At 47.5% G+C, this 23173-nt stretch overlaps 1 protein-coding gene across 1 annotated transcript in view; it reads left to right on the top strand.

The window, feature by feature from the left end:
- LOC107195447 (nuclear receptor coactivator 5-like) overlaps positions 1 to 20560 on the top strand; it is a 25277-nt gene extending 4717 nt beyond the window's left edge. The window contains exons 3-9 of the mRNA XM_025044624.1: positions 6901 to 6983; positions 7133 to 7259; positions 10652 to 10851; positions 13742 to 14017; positions 14917 to 15108; positions 17133 to 17279; positions 19872 to 20560. Coding sequence (XP_024900392.1) covers positions 6901 to 6983; positions 7133 to 7259; positions 10652 to 10851; positions 13742 to 14017; positions 14917 to 15108; positions 17133 to 17279; positions 19872 to 19903 — 1057 coding nt within the window. The 3' untranslated portion in view covers positions 19904 to 20560. The remainder of the gene's footprint in view (positions 1 to 6900; positions 6984 to 7132; positions 7260 to 10651; positions 10852 to 13741; positions 14018 to 14916; positions 15109 to 17132; positions 17280 to 19871) is intronic.
- The last annotated feature ends 2613 nt before the right edge of the window (positions 20561 to 23173 follow it).

The raw sequence follows: 23173 nt of genomic DNA, 5'->3' as shown, positions 1-23173 counted from the left end.
CCTCTGGCGACCACTGATCTTTTCTCCATCTTCCTAGTTTTGTCTTTTCCAGAGTGTCGTACGTTTGGAGTCATGCAGTATATAGCTGTTTTGGACTGGCTTCTTTCACTTAGCAATATGCGTTTAAGATTCATCCATGTCTTTTTGTGGTTTGAGACCTCATTTCTGTTTATCGCTTAATAACATCCACGGTACAGATGTACCACAATTGTTTACCCATTTACCAGTGAAGGGCATCTCGGTTGCTTCCAGTTTCTGATGTTTATGAATATAGCTGCTCTAAATATTCGTGGGGTCCGTGTGTGTGTGTGTGTGTGTGTGTGTGTGTGTGTGTGTGTGTGTACGTGTGTTTTCAAAAAAGCATAGGTTTTCAAAAAAGTCGGGTGTCTTTGCTGAATCGTATAGTAACTCGGTGTTTAGCCGTGTGTTGACCTCTGCTCTTTAGAGTTTCACGGAAGGAACATATGACTTGTTTTGGTTTGTGTCCCTTTGACAGTGCCATGTTACTACTCTCTTCCTATTTCTGGAAGCTTGATTGAAATTTCTCCAGAGGAGTGTTAAAATTCAAATTGTTTTCAGTGAAATTTGAAATTATGATGGAGCTTCTAAGAGTAGACTCTTAAAAATCTTTTTAATTTTAAAATTTATCCCCAGTGGGTCCTATCCTGAGAACTTAATAGATCAGCTGTCTAATAAGTTGAGGTAATTGAGATACAACAGTAAAAGTTAAAAATAATCGTTCTAGCATTCCTGGAGGCTTTGAGAGTGACATGTACATTTAATTTGAAATTTGAGGAAAGTGTAAAGACTCTGTAGATGAGTGAGGTTCTCTCCGTGTAGTCTTCAGCATCTACATGATTTCTGAGCAACTCCAAAACTTGAAACAGATTGAAACCTATTAAAGAGGAGGAAAAAGCAGGAAAGCGGTTTGGATCTTTTTTAGCTTTATCAGTGTATAACTATTGATGTGGAATATTGATATATAATAATACACTGCATATATTTAAAAGGTACAATTTGAGTTTTGACGTATGGCTGTCAGACCAGAACAAGGTAATGAACGCAGCTATCACCTCCCAGAGTTTCCTTGGGCCAAAGAGGTCGCTTCTGAATATGAGTCTACGCACTGTGTCATCATAGAGAAATGCTGGCTAGCCGGAAAATGTCACTTGAACTTAACGTTTTGCAGGATGCGATTAAAATGATCAGCTGCATCAAAGGACATGCCTTCTGTTTGTGCGGCTCTGTGAGGACATGGACACAGAGCACACCGTCTTCTCATACACAGAGGCAAGACGGCTTTCTGCAGGCGGGTCACTGGCCAGAGGGCTGTCCCAGAGAGTTCTTTTAGAAAAATAGTCACCACTGGCAGCACGTTTCAGTGACACAGAATGGGTCACAAAACTTGCTTACTTGTGTGACATATTCATCCCGCTTAACCAACTCAATCTGTCACTTGAGGGGAGAACAGCAACTGTGTTCAAGTCGGCAGATAAAGTGGCTGCATTCAAAGCCAAACTGGGATTATGGGGGCGACGAGTGAACACTGGGATTTTCGACATGTTTCAAACATTAGCGGAGATTTGGAAGTGACTGAGCCAGGGCCTTCTTTCTCCCAACTGGTGCACGGTCACCGTTCTCAGCTTTTACAAGAGTCAGAGTATGACTTCCCAACCACAAACGCCCTCCGAACTGGGGAGGAATGAATCCATGACCCATTTGTGAATAAGCCAGGTGAATCGACTTCGTCCGTGCCGGAAGAGGATCAGCTGCTTGAGATTGCAAGTGACAGTGGCCTTAAAAGTCTGTTTGAGACAACTTCAGATCTCCATACATTCTGGATTAAAGTCAAGGCAGAATATTCTGATTGCCACAAAAGCACTGAAAAGCCTGCTTCCATTTCCAACAGCCTGTCTTTGTGAAGCAGGGATTTCAGCAGTGACAGTAACCACAACGAGATTAGGAGTAGACTGGACTTAAGCCACACACGTCAGGTGTCTCCGCCTCCCATCACCCCCGGATGGGATCGGCTAGTTGCAGGAAAACGAGCTCAGGGCTCCCCTTGTTTCTGCATCATGGTGGGTCGTATAATTACTTCATTATACATTACAGTGTAATAATAATAGAAATAAAGTGCACAATAATGTAATGTGCTTGAATCCCCCCACGAAACCTGTTCCTGGTGCCAGAAAGGTTGGGGACCACGGCCTTACTTTGTCGCTGAGTGACATTCCCTTGTACCGTTCCCTTATCCGGTGCTGCGGACTGAGTCGGGCTTCCCTCCCCCGCCCCCAGCACGACTGTATTTAGAGACAGGACTTTTAAGAGGTAATAAAGATTAAGTGAGATCACAAGGCTGGGATCCTAACCCGGTAGGATTGGTGGCCTTATAAGAGGAAAAGCCATGTGAGGACATAGCAAGGAGGTGGCCGTCTGCAAGCCAGAAAGAGCTCTCCCCGAATGTCACCGTGTTGACATCCTGATCCCAGGCTTCCCGCCTCCAGAACTCTTGAGAAAGTCGCCTCCTGTTGTTTAAGCCACCCACTCTGCGGGTTTGTCAGGACAGCCTGAGCAGGCCGAGATGCACGGACACGCCACACTTCGTTTCCCATTCACCTGCTGGTGGTCATTTCCAGTTTGGGGCTGTTACAGGTGTCGCTTCTGTGAACACGCTTGTTCAGTCTGTGTGGACTCGCGCTGTCATTTTAGTTGGGTAAATATCTAGGAGTGGACTGGCTAGGTTATGTGTGTTTTACTTTTTTCGGAAACTGCCAAACTGTTTTCTGAGGTGATTGTACCGTTTTACGTTCCCTCCAGCGCGCGGAGAGTCCCGGTTCCTCCGCGTGGGTCTTGAGGCTTCAGCTGTGGATCGCTCTTACTTGGGTGGTCCGCCCAGCTGTGTGGCGGAAGGCACTTCGCCTGCTGTCACACGGCCAGGAGAGGCGTGGGCAGGCAGCTGTTTCACTCTGGAGCACCCCCTCATGCTCTTTATGTTATCAAGTGAGAATTTTTTATGCCTATGTTAATTTACTTTCCATAAAAATTTAGGATGACTTAATATCTTCATCTCTTTTACTTGTATTTGCATCGCTTTTCCTAATTTTTTTTTACTTACAGACTTCCTGCGTTAAACTCAGAGTTTTGAGCTGAGAGGTATTGAAAAGAGCCTGGGTTTTAGAGTCAGACACACTTGGATTTGAAATTGAGCTTCACAGGCTAGCAGTGTGGCAAGTCATGTGATCTGAGCCTGTTTCCTCATGTTTTTAAACTGTGTGGAGGTTGATATTACCCAGCTTCACGGTTGTTATAAGGCTCAAATATAATACATCGAAAACGCCTTCATTGAACTACTGGAAAACTATCCTAATTTCCCAAGATATATTTGTAATTATAAGTTCTGTTTTCTGTTTGACCGTGGTTGACCTGCTACCCACTAAGTGAGTAGGAGAACTGAAGTTTTCATGGGTGCCACTCGTTACAGGGAGACCACAGAGAATATGGCAAAATGCAGTGGCATTGCCAGGGCTCAGGGTGACCTTGCAGCGTTTAACAGCGTCCGAGCCTTCCTGCGGCCACTTGCACCTGCTGGGGGATCTAGTTCATGTGTGTAGTATCGTGACTTCCACAAAGACGACTTGTGCCTGAGTGTAATTCCTCCACGCAGCTGGTTTGGGAATCCCCGGCCTCCAAGTTACTTAGCGGTTGTTGTTAAGGAGGGGTGCTTCTCGGCCTCTGAGCCCTGAGCCCGGATACGTGCCCACCTTTCTCGGCCGGGCCGCGGTGTTTGCTCACAGGCCCTTTGTCCAGCTGGCGGGCGTGCAGAAAGAGCGCGTGGGGCCTGCCCTCCAGTGGAGAAGGGGGAAGTTATTCTTTGCCTGCTGGGCTAGACTGCACATCTGAGGCCACTGACATTTGAAGGGTCATCCTGAAAAGAGTTCTGAGTAGTCAGGTGGTTGACGTTAGCATGGCCAGGTAGGCCGGAGCTGGAACTGCACGGGAGCGGAGGCCCCAGTGAGGCGGGAAGTGTGGGTGCCGGTAGGCACGGGGTTCATTTGGCCAGGTGGGGGTGTCTGGAGGCCTTTTCTCCTCTGCCCGGCTGCTGGGTTCCAATATCCTGCAGCGTTTCTCCTTAGAGCCGGCTGGCTTTCTTGGCATCAGTTGGTCTAGTTGCTAGGAAGCCGAGGAAGGCAAATGCAACTTCCTTTTGACTCGCTCACATTGAGCCATCTGCTTATTCCTTCTCGTGGCCTTCAAACTTGGCTGGGATCGTCGCGAAGAGGGTCGAGTCAGCATCTGTGCTCCTTACCCGTTTTGGGAATGGAGAGCTTTCTAATAACTCTTTAACCCTCTCAGTCCAAATCCACACACTTTACGTGTTTCGCCCCTGTTTCTTTCAGCTAACAGTTTGGAGCAGGCGTTTTCTTAGGTTTTGCCCTTTGTTTTTGTCTTAGATGTAGATCTACGTCGTATGTTAACCACACGACTCTTCAGCGAGGAGGGTGGTGTCCGCTGTGTCAGATGCACGTGGCATGGAAACATTCACAGTGGTCTTCATCGTGGACGCTTCACCCTCGGCATCGATGCACACGCATCGTTTAGGAGTTTGTTTCATAAGATGCATTGTGGAGTTTATGTCAGATACGGTAAAGGTGGCAGATAATCCACAGAAATTTATGGCGATGTTAGTGCAGCGTCTAGCAAAGAGAAGCTTTAGAAAACAGTAATTAAAAAATAATTACCACATACTCTCAGCTTTACAAACTTATAGGTTTAGTTCATTTGGGCAAATCAGGTTCATTAGTTTGAAGCCCCTTCTGTCATGAGTTTGTACCGGTCTTTCTTGTAACAGAGCCGTGCCTTCCATTGTCAACTCTGCAGAAACAGTCAAGCAGACAACTAGACAAAAATAGAAATAGGCATTACAAAATAGAGGAGAGGTTCTGGAAAAAATTCTGAGAAAAGCCATTGTTCGCGTTTTAAAAACCCCAGTTTAACTGAAGATTTAATCGCCTTAGTGGGTACCAGAACTGTGGAAACCAATGTATGGACCACGGGAAGTAATTTCTTCTTAAGTGTAATTTTGTCTTTGTTGGTTTTTTAGCAGTAAGCCATATAAACCTTTTCTGTCGACTTCTTATTCTCCCCAAGAGGGCTACTTAAAGGAGGGGGAAGACATGCGAAGGTAAAATTTTATTGTCGTGGCTCAATTTGCTAAAAGCTTTAGTAGTAATTTAGATGTGGTCTTACTGTGCAGACTTATGTGTTTGTTAGATTTGATGTTATTAATATTTGCTTTTTGGGGAGTCCCTCAGGTCAACTCGATCGTATTAAGCCCTTCCGCTTTAACGTTCACCTTTCTGTAGTCATTTGGACTCGAGTAACTAAAACAGACCTGCGGACCGAAGGGACTCAGCCACTCGGGCCTTTTCTTCGCGGGGTTTTCAGTAAGCCCCACGTGGGTGACCCGCTCTGTGGGTCCCCCTTTCTTCCATACCTCCACACCTTTTTTGTGCTACCATCTAACCATCAGTATATGCTCAAAAATGCAAATTTATTTTAGGAGACGAATCAGTACTCCAGAGCTGAGCATGTCTCTTAAAAAAAAAAAGTTCTTTATTTTTTTACCCAAAGAATGACTAAATGGATATAAAAGTGTCTGATAATAAAAAGTGAAAAATCCCTTTTCAAAGCTTTTCCATCCCCGAACCCCTCCTCATTTTTGACTTAAATGGCTGACGCTGGTGTGTTGTTCTGGAACTTAACTTCTTTCACTTGACTGTATATCTTGGAGGACTATTTGTCCTCCTGGTTTTGACCATTGTGTTGCATTCCAAAGTGTATTCCAAAGGAAACAGTTTTGAAGGTTATCTCGTTTCGTTTACTCTTCCACGATCAACGATCAACGGTGGTGTTCTAAGCAATTACATATGTAAATCAGCATGGCGGTTCAAGATTCTCGCCTTGGGTGTGCCTCTGTAGTTTCAGTAAAAGCAGTTTTCCTTGAACTGTGTTTGAATTGATCTTTCTGTTAGGACAGGGCCTCTCGCCTTCAGCGTGTCACATTAAAGATGAGATTTGTGTCAGATTAGATTAATAATTCAAAATGGAACAAGGCTTTCCTCAGCTGCGGAAGCACTGAGAAGCACGGGATTCAGGGGTGACTGATAGTGGGGGTTATCTTCTCTCAGGTAACATTTCCTGAGAACGAGCCTCAGATGCCTCTGAAGGAGAGATTTCCTCAGCCCGGGTCTGAGAGGAACCTAAAGACAAAGATGGATAACAATGGCTCACATCTGTTGAGGGCCTGCTCTGCGTCAGGCACCTGCATTAACTCATTCAGTCCTCGTAGCAACACTTAGAGGTAGGATCTCCTAGTATCTCCATTTTACAGGTGAGGAAACTGAGGCATCAAGATGATAATTTGCCCAGCTTACCCAGTTAGTAAATGACGGAGCTCAGATCCCAGCCTAGGCAGCTGCAATTTCAACATCATATGTATGGCCTTTCATGGCCAGCTACCAGCTTCTGGGGCACCTCCCGATCCCTCTGACTGCTGAGGGTGGTGGCAGCGCGTTTCCATACCACATCATTAAAAGGAAAAATGCAAAGGCAGAGGGGAAGCCAGCAAGAACACAGTGAAGCAAGGGTTAGAGAAGGCGGGCGGCTTAAAGAATGGCCTCTGGAGCCAGTGGCAGAGACGCAGACAAAGACACAGCCTGCTCGGGTGAGCCCGCGATCACGCGTAGGTCAGGGCCGGCCCGGACTCTGGCAGGGGCTTCGCTTCTGGAAGTCCAGAGCTGCGTGCTGTGCTAGGTGATCTGATATTTATTTTTCAGCTTTTGGGGCACAGTGAGAGGGAAACTGTCTGTACCAACTCTTATATTTTCATGCATCCAACAGCATTGATGAATTATGGCGGAATGTGGCTGATTATTCAAAAGGGAGTGACGATCACCGTGCCCGGTACCAGCACCCTCCGTTAGGTAAGGGTCCAGTTGAGAGTCTGCTTAATCTTCATTGTCTGTTCCTTGTGGGCGTGTTGTCTTTCATTTACATTTTTGCAAGAAACTCTGAACACCTCCAATGACTGCTTTGGGCGTTGCAAGAGCATGATAATACTCATGTTTTTCAGATGATGCCAGCAGCTGGGACATTTGGAAAGAGGGGCTTTTCCAGCACTTTTATCAGATGGTTCAGAAAGAGCGTGATCGAGAGCGGCCTTCAGATTGCATTATTGTTTCTGTCAACAAGGAACAGAGGTAGCTTTATTTCTTCAGCGTGTCACATGGGAGCGCGTACTCATGGAACAGGCATTCAGCCTTAGGTGTGGAAGTCCCTGAGAGCTGAGAGTCTAGAAATGCTGAGTTAGAGCACTGCGTCAGAGGTTACAAGAATTATACTGTCGGGTCTCCCGGGCTGGCGGCAGTGCCGTCCTGGGGCGGGAGGTTTCTGAAGGTTACTGTCACGTTCAGCGTTTCTGTGTTGCTTGAGTTTTCCGCAGTGAGCATCAGTTTTATAATCATAAAACAACCAAAGCTATTTTCAGGGTTGGGTGGCCTGCGCCAGGCTCTGTCCGAGGCTCTGGGGATATGGTAGCGGGCATAGCCGACAAGCCGCTGCCTCGGGCGCTGACCGTCTGGCGCAGTGTGCCTCCCAGCTGCCCGCGCCCAGCCTAAAATGTTCCTCCCGTTTCTTAACCGCCTGTCGAATTCCTCTCAGTCTCTGTCCACACTGGTTTCTTCTTCAGTGTCAGATGCCCGTCCCCTCTTTCCCACCTGCCTCACTCACGTGGGCACTTCAGTGCAGCTGCGGCCGGGTCTTCTACGAGCTCCTGCCCTCCAGGCTGGGTCAGCTTGTCTCGTGGGTCTGTGCGGTGCTCTGGACTTGCACACCATGGCTGGCACTGAGGGCAGCCAGGGGGGTTAGTATGTGGTGATGACTGTGTCTCCGGGTGAGGTCGGGTTTCATAGTGCTTGGCAGAGCCTGCCGTGTGGACAGTGGTCACTTGGGGTCATGCATACTTACTCTGGGTTCGGTTCTGAGTGACACTGAGGACCCAGACAGATGAGCACTAAGAACTGAGCAGGAGACCAGCATGTGCAAAACAGCTCAGCAGTAAGGCAGCGTAGGTGTTCTCACTTTAGGTGAAAATTTGCCATCTCAAAATGACAGACTTTTTATCCTGTGGTATCTCCTATACTGAAATCTAATTCATTTGTAGATAGCATCCTTACTTTTAGAGTTTGTGAAAGCAAAATTGTAGCTCTGCCTCATTTTGAGGGTACATGGGTTGGGCCTTGCGAGACAGCATACTGGAAGGAAGGGGTCAGCCACGGCATGGGAGGGCGGGAGAGGCCAGCCCCTCACGTCAGATTGTTACGGAATGTCCCGTTAACAATGGAAGGACAACTGACGTGCTCTGGGTTACTGTGATCGTGTGATAATTTAAACCGACTTGGAACCCAGAGGTAGTAACAACTCGGCCTGCACAGTGGCTCTGTTTTTCCTCGACATTTAGCAGTGTTGGTGCAACGCTCTGCACCAACCAGCCAGAGAAACTGCACTCATCATCGACTAGATTCGCTTCCTCAACACTCCTAGCGAGCATCACACCTGACGGGTAGCATTCGTACTTCTTTTAGAATCGCGACCGACTCCAGCTGCCAGCTGGCTCACACCACCCTGTTATTCTTGCCACTTTCCCGTCTGCAGAGCCAGGTGACGGGTATTAATCTGAGTGCATTTTATCGTGATGCGAGGAGCGCTGGAGATTGCTGCTTTTGTCTCCCTTCATCTGGAGAGATGCGCAGAAGCCGCCCCTCAGGTGCTCCCCAGCCTCTGCGTGGTGTTCCATGCTCTGGCATTCCGCCGTGGGTTAGGACCTTTGGTGGGTGCAGGCTGGGACCTCCTCTGCCACGTGCTGCCACGGGAAACCCTTTAACTCTGCCGTGCTGCTCGCTCTGTTGTCACTTTGCTGTTGGAAAGATTCGTAGTGATAAATCAGTCTCCCGATTCATTCTCTTATACTCTAAAACAGTAATTAATTTTCAGATCATGTCTCCTCCAGTGTGAATTATTTTTGTGATAATTTTAACTCATGGATTGTCACTCTAAATATGAACCATGTCTTGTTTTTCTTGTTTTCCTCTTGAATTTATTTTCTGAAATGATCTATCCTCTCCAAAATTGCCAGAGAAGCATTTTCCTGCCATCATGTTAATTTTTAATTTACAGGTACACATTTAAAGTGCACCTGTTACATGTAAAGCTCTAAACTGGGCACGGCGAGGGCCACAGAGATGAGTAACAGTTCCTGTCTGTACCACAGGCAGTCGAGTAACATAAAACATGAGCGTAAACAGCAGATGGAGACGGAGCCGGCAGAGCCGTCCCCGCTCTACGCGGGGTACGCACACAGGGAAGAGTGGACACCATGTGGGGTCCAAGCAGGTGAATCATAGACGTGTCAGGGGACGATGTCGTTTGGCTGGGCCTTTGAGGCGAGGACCGCTGAGTCTCGCGAACAGAACAGCAGGGAAGGCACAACTGGGAAGAGTGTACAGAGAGCTGGTTGTCCCAAGATTACAGGAAATTACGTTTGGGAAGAGAATGGGGTGCATGAAACTCAGGACGTTATAAAACCTGTTAAGGTAGTTGGAGCCACATCTTGCCAGGACTTCGAAAACTAGAGTAAGAGTTGAGGATGCTGAGCAGTTACCGTGGCATTTTTGAAAGCAGTACTTTTAACACGATGACTCAGAGGCTGAGCTGTAGGATGGGCTGAAGTGGGCCTAGAAGTCAAGGATAGAAGCTGTGGCAGGAGGCCTCTGCAGGTGTCTGAGCAAGGACTGGGCAAGACCGGGATCAGAAACCCAAAGGAGAGGTCTCAGACTGATTCTCGAGAACCTGAGGACCAAGGCTGAGGAAGTAGCCGAGATGACTCTGGTTTAGATCCAATGTTAGCTGTGTGATGAGCGATGCTGACTGAGACAGTTAACTCCAGTGTCATCCCTTTACTCTGTACCAAGGATTGTCCCAGTGGTTTTAGCCTCAACAAGTATCGGTCTGCCGCCAGAGCTAATTGTAAGTGAGCATTCTCTCACTTTTCCGAAGATGATGGTCTCGTCGGTTCTTTAAAACAATCTTAATGTTTCTTTCATGGGCTTTAAATTGAAATGACTTCATCAAGTAACACTTGAGTGATTCCATTTTGAAAAATGCTGGCCACACCATAATACTTACCCAGTGTATCATGACACACAAACACATGTCTCTGACGTGCTCTGCTTTCTTGATAAAATGGTATGCGTACTCAACCATGTGAGAACACTGCGTTTCCAGGAAGGTGTGTTTCCTTTTGGTCAGAGTTGCCTCTACTTCTCATAACCGATCCCGCCAGACACGTGACATACCCGTGAGTGTCTTTAGCAAGTCTAAGAATGAAAATCGGTTGTAGGCACATATGATTTTTTTTAAAAAAATGTAACATCTTCCACTTCTCTAAATACCGTAAAAAATATAGTATCTAACCACTTACTTAAATTTGTGATGCATCAAATATCTATGGAACAGCTGCTTGATGACAGATTTTTTTTTTCTTGTGTTTGATTGAAAGTAACCTGCCTTTTTCTCATGTGCGCGTGTGTTTAAGGGAATACGCAACAGTCATAGGCCATCGGTTGCAAGATCACGGCCTCGTGGTGGAAATGATTCACCTCACCTCTGAGTCGGGCCTCACTCGCGCCCTGCAGGAAGTTAAGGACGACGGCTCCCCGTTTTGTGTCCTTGTCGAACAGTCTAATGTAAGACTTTCTTCTTGCACCGTAATTACGCTTCATGAGTCCGTGAAAAGTAAGTTTAGCTCAGTCTCGAACTACCACTTAAAATAGATCCTGCTTTAAAAATGTAATGTTTTTTCTTAGTATGCTGCTACGCTTTGAAGGTTTCATTTGTCAGTTACTAAACTGGGTCTAATTGCAGAAAGTGACTTCCTTGTTGGAATGGGTGTCACAGAGAACTCTCTGTGTATTAGACAATTGAAACTTAAATCGTCTTTATCATCTCTGACTTAATCCAAAACATCTTGTCCAAAATATTACGTAACCAATTCAGTTTTCTTATGCAGAACTTTTGACCAGATCTCACCACCATTTATTCTGCTCTTAGTGTTAAGCCTAAAAGATTCTGTGTTCATCATCCCCTGAAGTCTCACAGACAACCTTCTTGCCAACTTTGCCTTTTCTAGAATGTCTCTAACATCTCGTTATTCTTGGGCTCACGAGACTACACCAAAATGAACTCTTTTTTTTCTTCCCTAAAATACACAGACGTAGGCAAATGCACACTTCCCAGGCCACCCTCACATTCTCCCTCTTGGTCGGAGCTGCTGCTTTAAGAGAGGGGCTGCCCTGTGGATGGCCAGCTTCACAGCTCACCCAGAGTCACAACAGACACGCGTGGCTTTTCTAGTCCTCTCATCTTGCAGAAGTTCTTGGTACCATCTCTGTTCCATCTAGAAATAACTTAGTTCTTCCTCTGTGCCAGGCACTGTACGAGATGTCAGGCCAACCCTGCTTCCTTTCTCTGCCCAGGTGAGCAGCAGCCAGACAGGCTTCTCCAGTCGGCCCTGGATGGTCCATCCCAGCTTGCGTCTCCTTAGCAGTGCGGGGTTTTCACTGCTAGGTCAGGAGACCTCTCCCTTGGGCAGAGACCCTGTGGAGCACTAGTAGCCGGATTTGTATCCTGCCTATGGCTTCTGGAGCCTGGAGAGAAGTCAGTGTAGGATTGATGTTCTCTAACCCAGCTATAATGTTGCATCCGAAAAGACAGTGGTGACGACCACTCGCTTCTCATCAGTTGGGGATGCCAGGACAGCTTACATTCTGACCATTGCATTAGCTTAGGCTCTTTGTAGCCACCAACACCCACCTGGCCAGCTCTTGCTCAGTACTGTTCTGAAGAGTATGAAACTATGGTTTTTCTAAACACAGAAAATGCCTAATTTATTTTAAATAAATAATAAGACTAAACCACATGTACGTCATATGTAAGTTCTGAAAATGTAAAAGGAAACGTACACTATCAAAAATTAACAAATCCCAGTCTCCTGGAGTAGGGAACAGTATAATTTCAACTGGCTGTGGAGAGGACTAAGCACATCTGGTTACTGGTGTTAACTTCTTTGCAAGGTCATTTCGGAAATTATCACTAAAGTAAGTAGACTGAATAATTTATCGAATACTAAAATACTTTGTAAAAAAGCACTGCTTCAAGAAAGCATATACTCTATAACGTATTACAAATCCGGAGGATGGTTTCTTTTTCATGTCCAGAATAGTATTAATAGGGACATATTTCATTTTTCATCCATTTAATTATTTAATTCAGATCATAAGTAAAAAGAACATTTTTTTTTTATGCTATAAGCTACAAGTATTTTAGCAAAGTTAATGTTAGCTAATTCCTTTTCATAGTGCTTTATAGCCAAGAGTTTATTTCGTACCTTGCATGCAGCCGTTATTCAGAAGTGTGTGGAGCTGCTTCTATGCCAAGACAAACATTTAAAATAGGCAAACAATGAAATTTCAACATCCGAAGACAAATATATATTTATATTTCTTCCTAAATGTAACCTTAATAAACAGTTTAAGTATTTAGCCAAATACTGTAACCTCTGTCATAGCCCTATAGTGCTGCCCTTGGGTCCTGAATTTGTTTGGCAGCTGGTGATATATGGCCACCCATCTAAAATTAAACTTTTATTAAGTCTTATTCTCAGTAGGTAACCTAGGAGAGAGCAAAAGACACCAATGCATTGACTACAGCCTTTAAGTTATGTGAAAGCTGCTCTCGGTGTCTAGAATTTATTTAATACGTGATATTGAGGGCCCGGAGCACACCCAACCTGAGCTGGAAAGGCTTTTAACACGTTTAAGATCCCACAGGCCTGAGCCCAAGGCTGCAGAGCCACGTAGAGGATGTGGGTCACTCTCTGTGCCACAGTGACAGCCTGGGAGCCCAGCACTGCCAGTCGGCCTGCCTTTCATCAGAACGTCGCATACACGCAGTTCAAAGGTCAACACTAAGAGGCTCCCAGTGGAGAGCAGCGGCTCCGCTTCAGTCTTTCCTCGCCCCTGCTCTACTCTCCGGAGGCTGCCATGCTCAGCTTCTGGCGGTTTCTTCTGCAAATCACACTCATCTCAAGTTCTACACCCTGATTTCTAGAACGAAATAAAACACCTTCACTTTTAGATTTTTTTTTTTTTTTTTAACTTTGAGTAGCCAGCGATGGTTGAAGTTGCATTTTTTTTAAGGCTGCGTTTGTTTAGCCATAAGAATTCCCAATGACACACATGCCACCTCTTTCTCCCCCTCCCCTCCCCTCCCCTACCCTTCTCTCTCTCTCTCTCCCCCTCCCCCTCAGCTTAACATAAGCTGCCCGATTGTGAGATGGGGATTTGTAGGTTTGTGTGGAAACGGTAAACCAAACTGCCACATGTTATGATTTTGAAACAGAATTCATGTTTGATTTTGAAATCTGGCAGGGCGCTTGCCAGTGTGGGTCCGAGTCTCTTCCATGGACAGCCAATAACATCTGTACAGAAAGCGGAGACCATTTAAACAACATGTAGTTGGAGTAACTGTGTTACTTTCTGATATTTTTTCCTCTTTTTTGTAAATGTGTTTTTAAATGAAATCAGGGAACCCACTTGATGTAAAGCGGACTCTTTCTTGTCCCTAGTACATCGTCACATGCCCCTGGAGGATGCCCTGGTGCTGGTGGCTAAGGCGTATAGGAGACTTTTTGCTAAACGGGAGCAGCAGGAACATGCTGGCATTTCTCTGAGGGCTGGAGAGCTGGTAGATGACTTCCTGGCCCGGGAGTGCCTCACCAGCTACACTGTCCCCGTGGGCGTTCGGCACCTCCTCTTCCTGTTGAATGAGGGAAAACATTTGCACAGGAGTGAGTTGGACTTGCTCATCGACTACCTGAAGACCAGGAAAGGGAAGCTGGAAGGTATTCGGCACTGTCCCTTGCCTTCCCCATTTCGAACCCCAGAAAACCCTTTTCTGCAAATCCATGGATGATACGAAAGAAAAGTAGGAATTTTTGGTCGAGAGAACGTCCCTCTGTAATACAAAGGTAGCTGAGTTGTATATGGTCCAGATGGGGATACACTATCTTAATGTTTAACCTTCGTAGACTCAAATGCTACTTCCAAAACTAAATTTCCTTTTGAACCAGACTTTTACTATGTAAATAGGATGGTTTCTCTGTATAGATGGACACGTAGAGATAGGCCAGGTGTCCTGTCAGTTTATTTTTCTGTTTCTGAGTTGCCGTTTTCTGTTCATCGAGACTCTTGTAAGATTACATTTTTAAGTGTCTGGTAACCTGGAAGAAGCAGTTTCTAATCTTGGAGATTTTAACAGGCATTCCAGTCACAAGCAAGGTCCTTAAAGCAGTAACTTTTCACTTTGCTTGTTTTAAGTAGTTAAGAAAAAATAATAATCACTTGTCCCGTAGAGGAACAAGTAGCTGACGTTAATGGGACAGTGGTGAAGCTTTAAAGAAATTGTTCACCTCATAAAATGCTTCATTTTTGTACACTTTTATGTGCGCAGTGGAGGAGGGAGCCCAGAAACTTAAAACAGCAGTTCTGTTTCTTTTTTCTTTGCGCTGGAACGGACATAAAACATTATGTTAGTGACAGGTGTACAACATGACGACTTGATGTCTGTGTAGACTGTGAAGTGATCACCACAGCAAGTCTAGCTGCCATCCTGTTTGTGATCATAGAAATCTCCATGGCAGAGAAAGTCGAGGTCTTCCTGAAATTGCGTCTGTCCTTCTCCGTGCAGCTTGCAGCCCGGCAGCAGGCTTCTGCTGACCATTTGTTTTCTCCACTTTTCCAGGCCTTGAGACACCAAGTCCTTTGAGTAGCAGTGATCATTCGTCACTTCAAGGCAGGAACACCTCCATCGTGGGCAAGCCACCTCCACTTCTTCCAACTCCCGGAAAGAGGGCCTTCCTGAGCCCTCCTCCCCCCGCTCCTGCCAAGTCCCCCTTGTTAGGGGATAGGCCGGGAGGACTCCTTCCGCACCCAGGTCAGCATGCCCCTCCAGGAGCGGGACGTGCCGGCGGCTCTTCCATCCCCCGGGAAAGCGGGACGGTTTAGGGAGTGGCAGTGTCTGTTACACGTGTCTGATGAATGTCTAGACTTCAGAAGACCAGGAGAGAGACTTTGGGGTTCAGTGGCTGCCACTCTCTTGGCTCTTCTCCCAAGGTTTGTGGCCACCGATGGGCCGACTTAAACCACGTTGTCATGAGAAGCGCTAGGAACTCGGGAGTGTTTGTCAGGTTTCCTTTCTGCGTAGTTGGTGCTAAATGGTCTCTGGGCTGGGCCTGGCGTGGGGTTGCGTTACTGTGGACTTCCTCTGTCGTCCGTGATGTGGAACTCAGCTCGGTCAGCTGAAAACAAGGAGGAGGCTCCATCAGCTTTCCTCGCTGGAAACCCCAGGGCTGACTAGCTTCAGGCCTCACGGGACGCTGCTGATCGAGTGGGTGCAGTGGTGGGGGGGCTTGGCGACCCGAGCCCTGGGGGCCGGACTCCCAGCTAGGCCTGGCGTTCGGCCCCACATCCCCTGCACCTCTGCAGGTCCTGCCGTCTGAGCCTTCCCTGCCCCTGAGGGTGAAGGCTTTAGGCCCCAGCGTACAGCCCCGACCCCCAATCACGGCGCCCTCGTTTCTACGCGCTCTCGTCTCCCCTCCTGCCCTCGCGTGCTGGGCGTGGTTGCAGAGAGGAGCCGGGTGACAGGCGTTCGGCGTCTACCAGTTACAGAGGAAGTTGTTCGCGCCTCTTTGTGGGGGGCCGCTTTTTCCCTAGGCCCTAAATAAAATCGGGAGCTGGGGTGTGTTCGTGCGGCTTCGGCCTTGTCGGCGAGCGGGGTGCTGGTAGCGGGAGGACTTCGCTGTGGGCACAGTGTCCAGGGAGACTCGTGCGGACCCACAGGGAGGGGCCGCGCCCACGCCCTGGTAGCTGTCCGCGGACACGGCTGCCGGCGCGGGGTAGCGTAGGGAAGCCGCATAGCCAAAGGGCGAGCATTTGTGCCCCGCTGCCCTGTGACCCGCTGACTCGCGGGATGAGTGTGCGGGCCGCCGCGGCTTCTCTGCCCGCCGTGGCCTGAGCTTTGCCGCCTCAACTCTGTTCCTCGCCACCCTCGTCCCCCCCGCACTGCTCCCTACACCCACTCCCCCCGTGCCGCAGCCTGGCCCTTTCCCCGTTCACCCACCTGTGAGAAGGGTGTGAATAAAGGGGACAAGGGCCCAGGAAGAAATTTTTTAGCTCTGAATTTTTTCTCACCTTTGCCATTAACTTAAAAACAAAACTTTTTCAGAACTTCAAAGAGGGCCGGGCGCTCGCTTCAGGGCCTTGGCCAGGACTGAGGAAGTGTCCCGCTGGGCAGGGTGAGGCCCATGCCAGGCAGACTGTCTGCCCGAGCCAGAGGGGACAGGGTGCTAGGCCACTGCGGGCCAGTGCTCTGGGTGGGCGAGTGTCACATCCCCTGGAACAGAGCGCCTCGGTCTGCTGTGGCTCTGCCTTTCCGACCTGTCCGGGAACCTCACCGCCTCGGATGCTTGAGAAAATGTGTTGCAAGTGTCAAGACAGAGTGTTTGGAACAGACCCCAGTTGTGAGAACGTGGGGGTGGAGGACCAGGACATCCAGACAGTCATGGACTAGACCGAGGATTTGCAAACTTCTTCTTAAAGGGCCAAATATTTTATGCTTTGTGGACCAAGAAGCAAATTCAAGGCTGTTATGTGCATACTTGTATAACCATTTAAAAATGTAGCCATTTGAAAATGCGAAAACCATTCTTAGCTGGCAGCTTATACCAAAAGAAACTGCAGGCTGGATCTGGCCTGCAGACGCCAGCTTGCTGACCCTAGGGTGACCGCCGAGGCAGAGTCTGGGTCCAGAGAGAACCTGGGAAAGCTTTGAGGAGCTGAGGGCGGGCCTGGTGCGTGTGGCAGGTGCCGGTGCTCTCTGCTCACCCCTGTGGGGAGAGCAGCTGGGGCAGGGTTCATCGTGTGTCTTCCTGTTTATGTGTTGGGTTTTGTTCTCTGCAGGACCGGTCAACCCCAAAAGTCTGTTTCCCCCTCCCCCGCTTCTAGCAGCCCCTTCCAAGAGGACCGCTCCTTTGGGATGCACCCCTCCAAAGCCTGGCAAGCGTCCACTTCTTGGAGAGAAACCAGGCCTTTTAGCACCACCACCAGGTGAGTAGCCAGGTGAGCTGAGAGTTGCATTCTAGACTAGTGCTGTCCAGTAGAACTTCCTGAAATGATGGAAATATTCTCTTCTTGTCCTGTACGGTAGCTGAGAGCCATCTGTGGCTACTGAGCATTTGAAATGTGGATAATACCACTGAGAAAAACGAAATTTTTAATTTAATTTAAATTAGTTTACATGACCGTCATCGCACAGTAATTACACAGTTGTCACACATGGCTAGTGGCTACTGTAATGGGCAGCACAGTTCTAGGCTATTGGCGGTATCAAGAAGCTGTAGCAACAGGTAGGAAAGTATATTATGTTTTTACCATGTAGAAATCTATTATTTTATAGTCTTTTCCTCCCTCCTCCTCTTTTTTAAAGCTGGAAATGTACTTAAAAAGGGGAATATATTTCTACCATAAATGGACATCATTGTCAATTGCTATAAAATAGAAGGTAACCACAACACACACACACACACACACACACACACACACACACACACACACACACAGTTACTAAATCCCTGCCTAAGACTCCTCTCTCTTGGTTAAGAGGGGATTAATAAGGGTCAAGCAGGTGTTAATGGGACATTGACACTGCTAATGCTCTCTCCTTGACCGTTTGGAGGGGTGCAGAGGTTGGCAGAGGGAGTATTTTCTACGAGGTCGAATGTCATCTAATCTGCGCCTGTGCATCCCTGAGGTGGTTCGGAAGTGGGTGCCTTGTTTCTGCGTGGCCCAGGGAGGCGCAGCCCTTCCGCTGCCTGGCAGGAGGCCAAGTCCGATCTGCCTTATTCAAGGTACTGACTGGTTGGTACCGCGCCCTGGCACGGAGCCTGCCCAGGAAGCGAGGCCATCTCTCCGCCTTCCCAGTGCTGACCGAGCCAGTTCTCATCTTCCTTGATGCTGCCTTGCCTTCTGTATGGCTGCGAGAGGTGAGGCCAGAGGCCTCCAAGCTGCCCCCAAACTCACCAAGGCACAAGGGCAGACCTGCTTCGGCTGGTCTGCCACGGCAGTGGTTGAGAGCTGGGGCTGCACTCTGGCTCGAGGTGGAAGGTGGCCGGGCAGGCATTTTGCTGACTGCATCTCTAGCCATTCAGGCTCACAGCCTAGATGAAGGCTGCCCGGAGTCCTCTGAGCTCACTCAAGTTCTCTTCTGAGATGGGGGCTTGAAGCCCAGCTGTTAGGGAAGCGAGCCTTTGTCCCTCTTTGTTCTTCATGAAAGAGACATTCTTCATGATACCGAATGCCATTTTAAAGCTTCAGTCTGTTTTTTTATTCAGACGCGCTTCCGCAGGATATATATTGCTGTGTTTGTGGTATAAGGGATGCACATTTATAAAAATGGTGGCAAGGCATGGAACAAACATGGTTCAGTGACTCCCACCCACCTGGAGACTCAGATAATGTGTCTAACTCTGAAGGTCCTCATCTCACAGACAGCTTTTGGGGGAAATTTCGAGAACTTTGCTCCCCCCTAAAATGTCCCTCTATGGTTTCTGAGGGCCCTCTCAGCCCCCAATTCCAGGACTAATAGTCAGAGAAAGCTTTTTTAAAAAGCAAAAGTGAAAATATGAAGCATGCCTGTACAAGGTACAGCTGCTTCTCAGCTCACGATGGGGTTGTCTCGATAAACGTGTCATAAGCAGAAAATGTCCTAAGTCAGAAATACACCTAACCTACTGAACGTCTTAGCTGACCTTGCTGGTTTCTGCTGGATGCTTTCACACCATCATGAGGTCGAAAAATCATAAGTCGAACCATCCTAAAGTGGGGACCGTCTGTATGATGATAACGGTTACCACGTATCGGGTTCTCATTCCGGGCCAGGCCTTGAGATAGTTTCCGCCAGTCCTCACACAGCCCTGTGAGCCAGCTACCATGACTTTCCCCTTTTTCCACTGGAGTCACCTAAGGCTCCGAGGGTGATTAACCTGCCCAGGGTCACACAGGGGTACCTGGCGGAGCCGACACCGCACTCCAGCCCTGTGACTTCCTTCACACTCTGCTCTTGACCAGCACGCAGTCCCAGTAGTACGCGAATCTTATCAAACGGACGTTGCTTTCAAAACATCAGATTTTTGCTTGGACCTCAACCACACCCTTCCATCAACAGCCCCCCATTTGGCAAAAGGCCAAAGTGTTTTTACATCCCTCACCTGCTCTGACTGTCACAGTGTAAGGACTGTGGAAATTCAGAGGAGAGGACTGACTGGTTGGTGTGAGGCCGGGGTGAAGTCGCCAAGGCCGAATGAAGAGCTGGCCTTGGAGGAAGCAGGTATTTGGGCGCCTGGAGGGAGAGGCGCTGGGACCCGCAGGTGAGGTGTTTGCGACTCAGTGAAGGTGGCGCCAGGAGTCCCGTAGTCGTCCTCTATAAAATGAGGGCTGTTGCCAGGATTAAACCAGATAGTATGAATGGAAGTCTTCGAGACTCGACGAGGCTTGCACAGATGTCTGCTGATGCTACGACTTGGTTGGTTAATTTAAGTCTGCCTGCAAAGGTGGGTGCAGCTGGGGACGCGGGTCAGGCCGGGCGCTCTGTGGACCAGGGAAGGGACAGAGAGTGACGCCGCTGTGTTCCTCCTCTTCCAGCACGTGCGCAGGCGGTGTCTTTGCTGAACTAAGGAGGGCTCCGCTGAGCCAGGAGCACAAGGTGGCTGCCGCCCAGAGGGCAACTTCCCGTCCTCCGAGGACCAAGCCCGCAGCACCGATGGCCAGACAGTGGGGACAGATGTGGCATCCCTTCTGTCAACACGTGGTCCTGGGGAAACTTTTCATGTTGTGCCAAACTAGAGATTTGTGGAAGGTCGTCGTCATGGGCCTTGGACTCGGAAGTTGTTCAGTGACATGCATGTTAAAATGCGATTTAAAACTTTCGGCTTTTACATAGGGTGCCCCCTTTTTAAAAGCTTGTTAATTTGGAATGACTTTAAATTTACAGGACATTCACAGAGATAGCATAGGGGCTCCCTCCGCGCAGCTTCCCCGAGCGTGACCATCTTAGCCGTGGTACAGTTCCCGGGGCTAACACGGGTTCGGCAATGGCACCCGTGCTGCCGACTTCGTGTTTCTCCAGTTTCCCCACTAATGTCGTTTTTCTGTTTCAGGAACCTGTTCTGGGGACCACATTGCCGTTAGGCCCCTTTTAATTTTACTATGTTCTAGTTGTTTTTTACTATTATTATAAAAACATTTTGAATATACAGAAAATTTGAATGAATAGTGCAACGAATACCCATATATTCTGTAGCCAGATTCAACAGTTGCTAAAATTCTGTCATTTTTTAACTTATACATTTGTCTGTGTAAATAAAGTTTTTTTCTCAGCCGTGAAAGTACGTCGCGAAGTTCATGATACCTCACCTGTAAGCACTTTAGCACGTGTCTCCTAAGAACAAGGACATTCTCTTAGATGCTGATACCGTTATCACACCCTAAAAGTTAATAATAATTCTAATAATATCTAATTTGTGTTTCCAACATTTCAATTTTCCTGATTGTTCTAAGAATGCTTTTACGGCCATTTTTAAAACCAGGATTTAATTAAGGTTACGTATTACGTTTGGTTTTTATGCGTCACTAGTTTCTTTTCATCTAGAACAGTCTTCCTATCTCTTTTTGTCTCTTGTGTTCTACAACAGCCTGCCTTCCGGACTTGTCTGGTTGTTTCCTCATGGTGTCACTCTTCTGTTCCCTACATTTTCCAAGTATCCTGAAACTTGGGTCTAGAGACTTGATCAGATCCAAGTCCTATGTTTTTGGCGCGGCTATTTCATAGGTGGCACTGTTTTGTGTTGCGTCATGTTAGAAGGCACAGTGGGTGAGGTGGTGGGTGCCATGGAGCCGGCAGGCTTTCTCCTTGAGGCGTAATGCTTGGGGATTAAGCAAATATCCTGCCCCCAACGACTTTACCTAAATGTTTTAGTGTCCGTTGATGGCTCTTGCCTGATTCGGTTAGTGTATTGGGCTGTCCATCTTTTAATTGAAGCGTAGCATCTTAAGTGTTCACGTTACTGAGTTTTGGCAATTGTGCACACCCACGTATCTAGCCCCCAAAACAAGGGATAAATGTTTCCATCACTTCAGCTCATTTCGGGCACTCCCCTAGCCCTCCGTGGCTCTGACTCCCGTCACCATAGTTTTGTATGTTCTTACAGTCAATGTAAATGGAATCATGTAGACTCGTTGTGATCATTTCATAATACACACAGATACTGAAGCATCTCGAGAAATTGAATCATCTCAGTTATACCTCAAAAAATAATTCAAAATAGTTTTTATAGACATGCAAATAAATTATTAACAGTGGAGGTTCTTCCCTTCTCCAATGTACAGGAATCCAGTTTTGCTTCGATTCATACATCCATTTCAACATTTCTGATCTAAAAACATGGCTGTTTGGATTGTTCTTTTAACTGGTTCCATCTTTAATAGTGGCTTAAATAAAATCTTTAACACACGTTCATTTTTTTTTAAGAAGAAAGGAATCGTGCAGTATATATTTTGTTGCGACTACCTTCTTTTGCTTAGTGGAATGCTTTGAGGTTCACCCAGATCGTTGCGTGAGCCCGCAGGTTGTTCCTTACTGTTGCCAAGCAGACAATCATTGTCTGGCTGCGCCACACCACACAGTCCATTCTCCTGATGACAGACTTTTGGGTTTCCACCTTGGTCTGTTATACGACAGTAGGTACATGTCCTTTTGTGGGCATGTGTTTTTATTTCTCTTGTAAATACCTAGGAGTGGAATTGCTGGGCCATGGGGTAGATGTATGTTTAATTTCATAAGAACTGGCAACGTGGCTGTACCCCTGTATCCAGCCACCAGCAATGTGTGGGGACCCTGTTCGCCCCGCACCGTCACTCACCTTGGGTGTCATCAGCCTCCGATGTCAGCCTTTCCAGTAGGTGTGGCGTGTTCGTTGTGACTGTCTTAGTTCGCATTTCTCTGATGACTTAATGTTGCACACTTTTTCTTTTTCATTGTCTGTTCAGGGAATGGGTTAGTGGAGACTTAAAAGGACTTTCTCATCAGTGTACTAGTTGCCTTGGGCTGCTGTATAACAAAGTACCACCAACTGATGGCTTCAAACAAAAGACCAGGTCTCGCTGTCGCTGTTCGGGGGGCTAGAGGTGTGCGATCAGGGGGTCAGCCAGGCCAAGCTTCCTCCGAAAGACGTAGGGGAGAATCCTTTCTGGATTCTTCTAGCTTCTGGCGTTTGCCAGCAGTCTTCGGTGTTCCTCGGCTCATGGGTGCATCCCTTCCGTCTCTGCCTCCCTCATTACATGGCCATCCTTCCTCGTGTGTCTTCACGTCGTCTGTCTCTGTGCTTATGTTTTATCTTTCCACGACTTTAAAAAGAAACCTTTTTTTCCTTTCTCTCAAGGCATCTCCTTAGGTGACGAGAACTCCTAAGTCTCTTTGGACACAGTGTAAGTGAGGCCTCACGTCTGGCCAGGGGCTCTTTGGCTTACTCTGTTGACGTTTAGTGTCTTGTCCTACCAAATGGATGACATGGGGCCACTTGGAAGTCCTACTCAGTGGCCACATTCCAGGTAACAGAGGGACAGGAGGTTGGAAGTCATCCTTGTGGAGCCCTCCATACCTGTCCTGTGCATGTGGCCTCAGATACCTGTCCGTAGCCACTGAGCCCTTCTCCTGCCTTAAAGACGTGTCCTCGGGACCTTTGAGCCCTCCCTCGCACACAAATACATGTAAACTTTCTAGGGACTTTCAGAGTTGTTGGATGAATCACTAGTGTCTACAGCGGAAAGACTTTTTATTTTCTTACAGTTATCTTAATAGGTGAACAAGATTAGAACAGTAACTTGTGTTAAGGTTTTGAAGACAGTTCGTATATTTTTTAAAAGCACAGATTTTTCTGATACTGGTT

This window comes from Pteropus alecto, unplaced genomic scaffold (assembly GCF_000325575.1).
Source record: "Pteropus alecto unplaced genomic scaffold, ASM32557v1 scaffold123, whole genome shotgun sequence".
NCBI lineage: Eukaryota > Metazoa > Chordata > Mammalia > Chiroptera > Pteropodidae > Pteropus > Pteropus alecto.
Note: the sequence above shows the minus strand (reverse complement) of the source record. Positions and strands in the feature narration are given on the sequence as shown.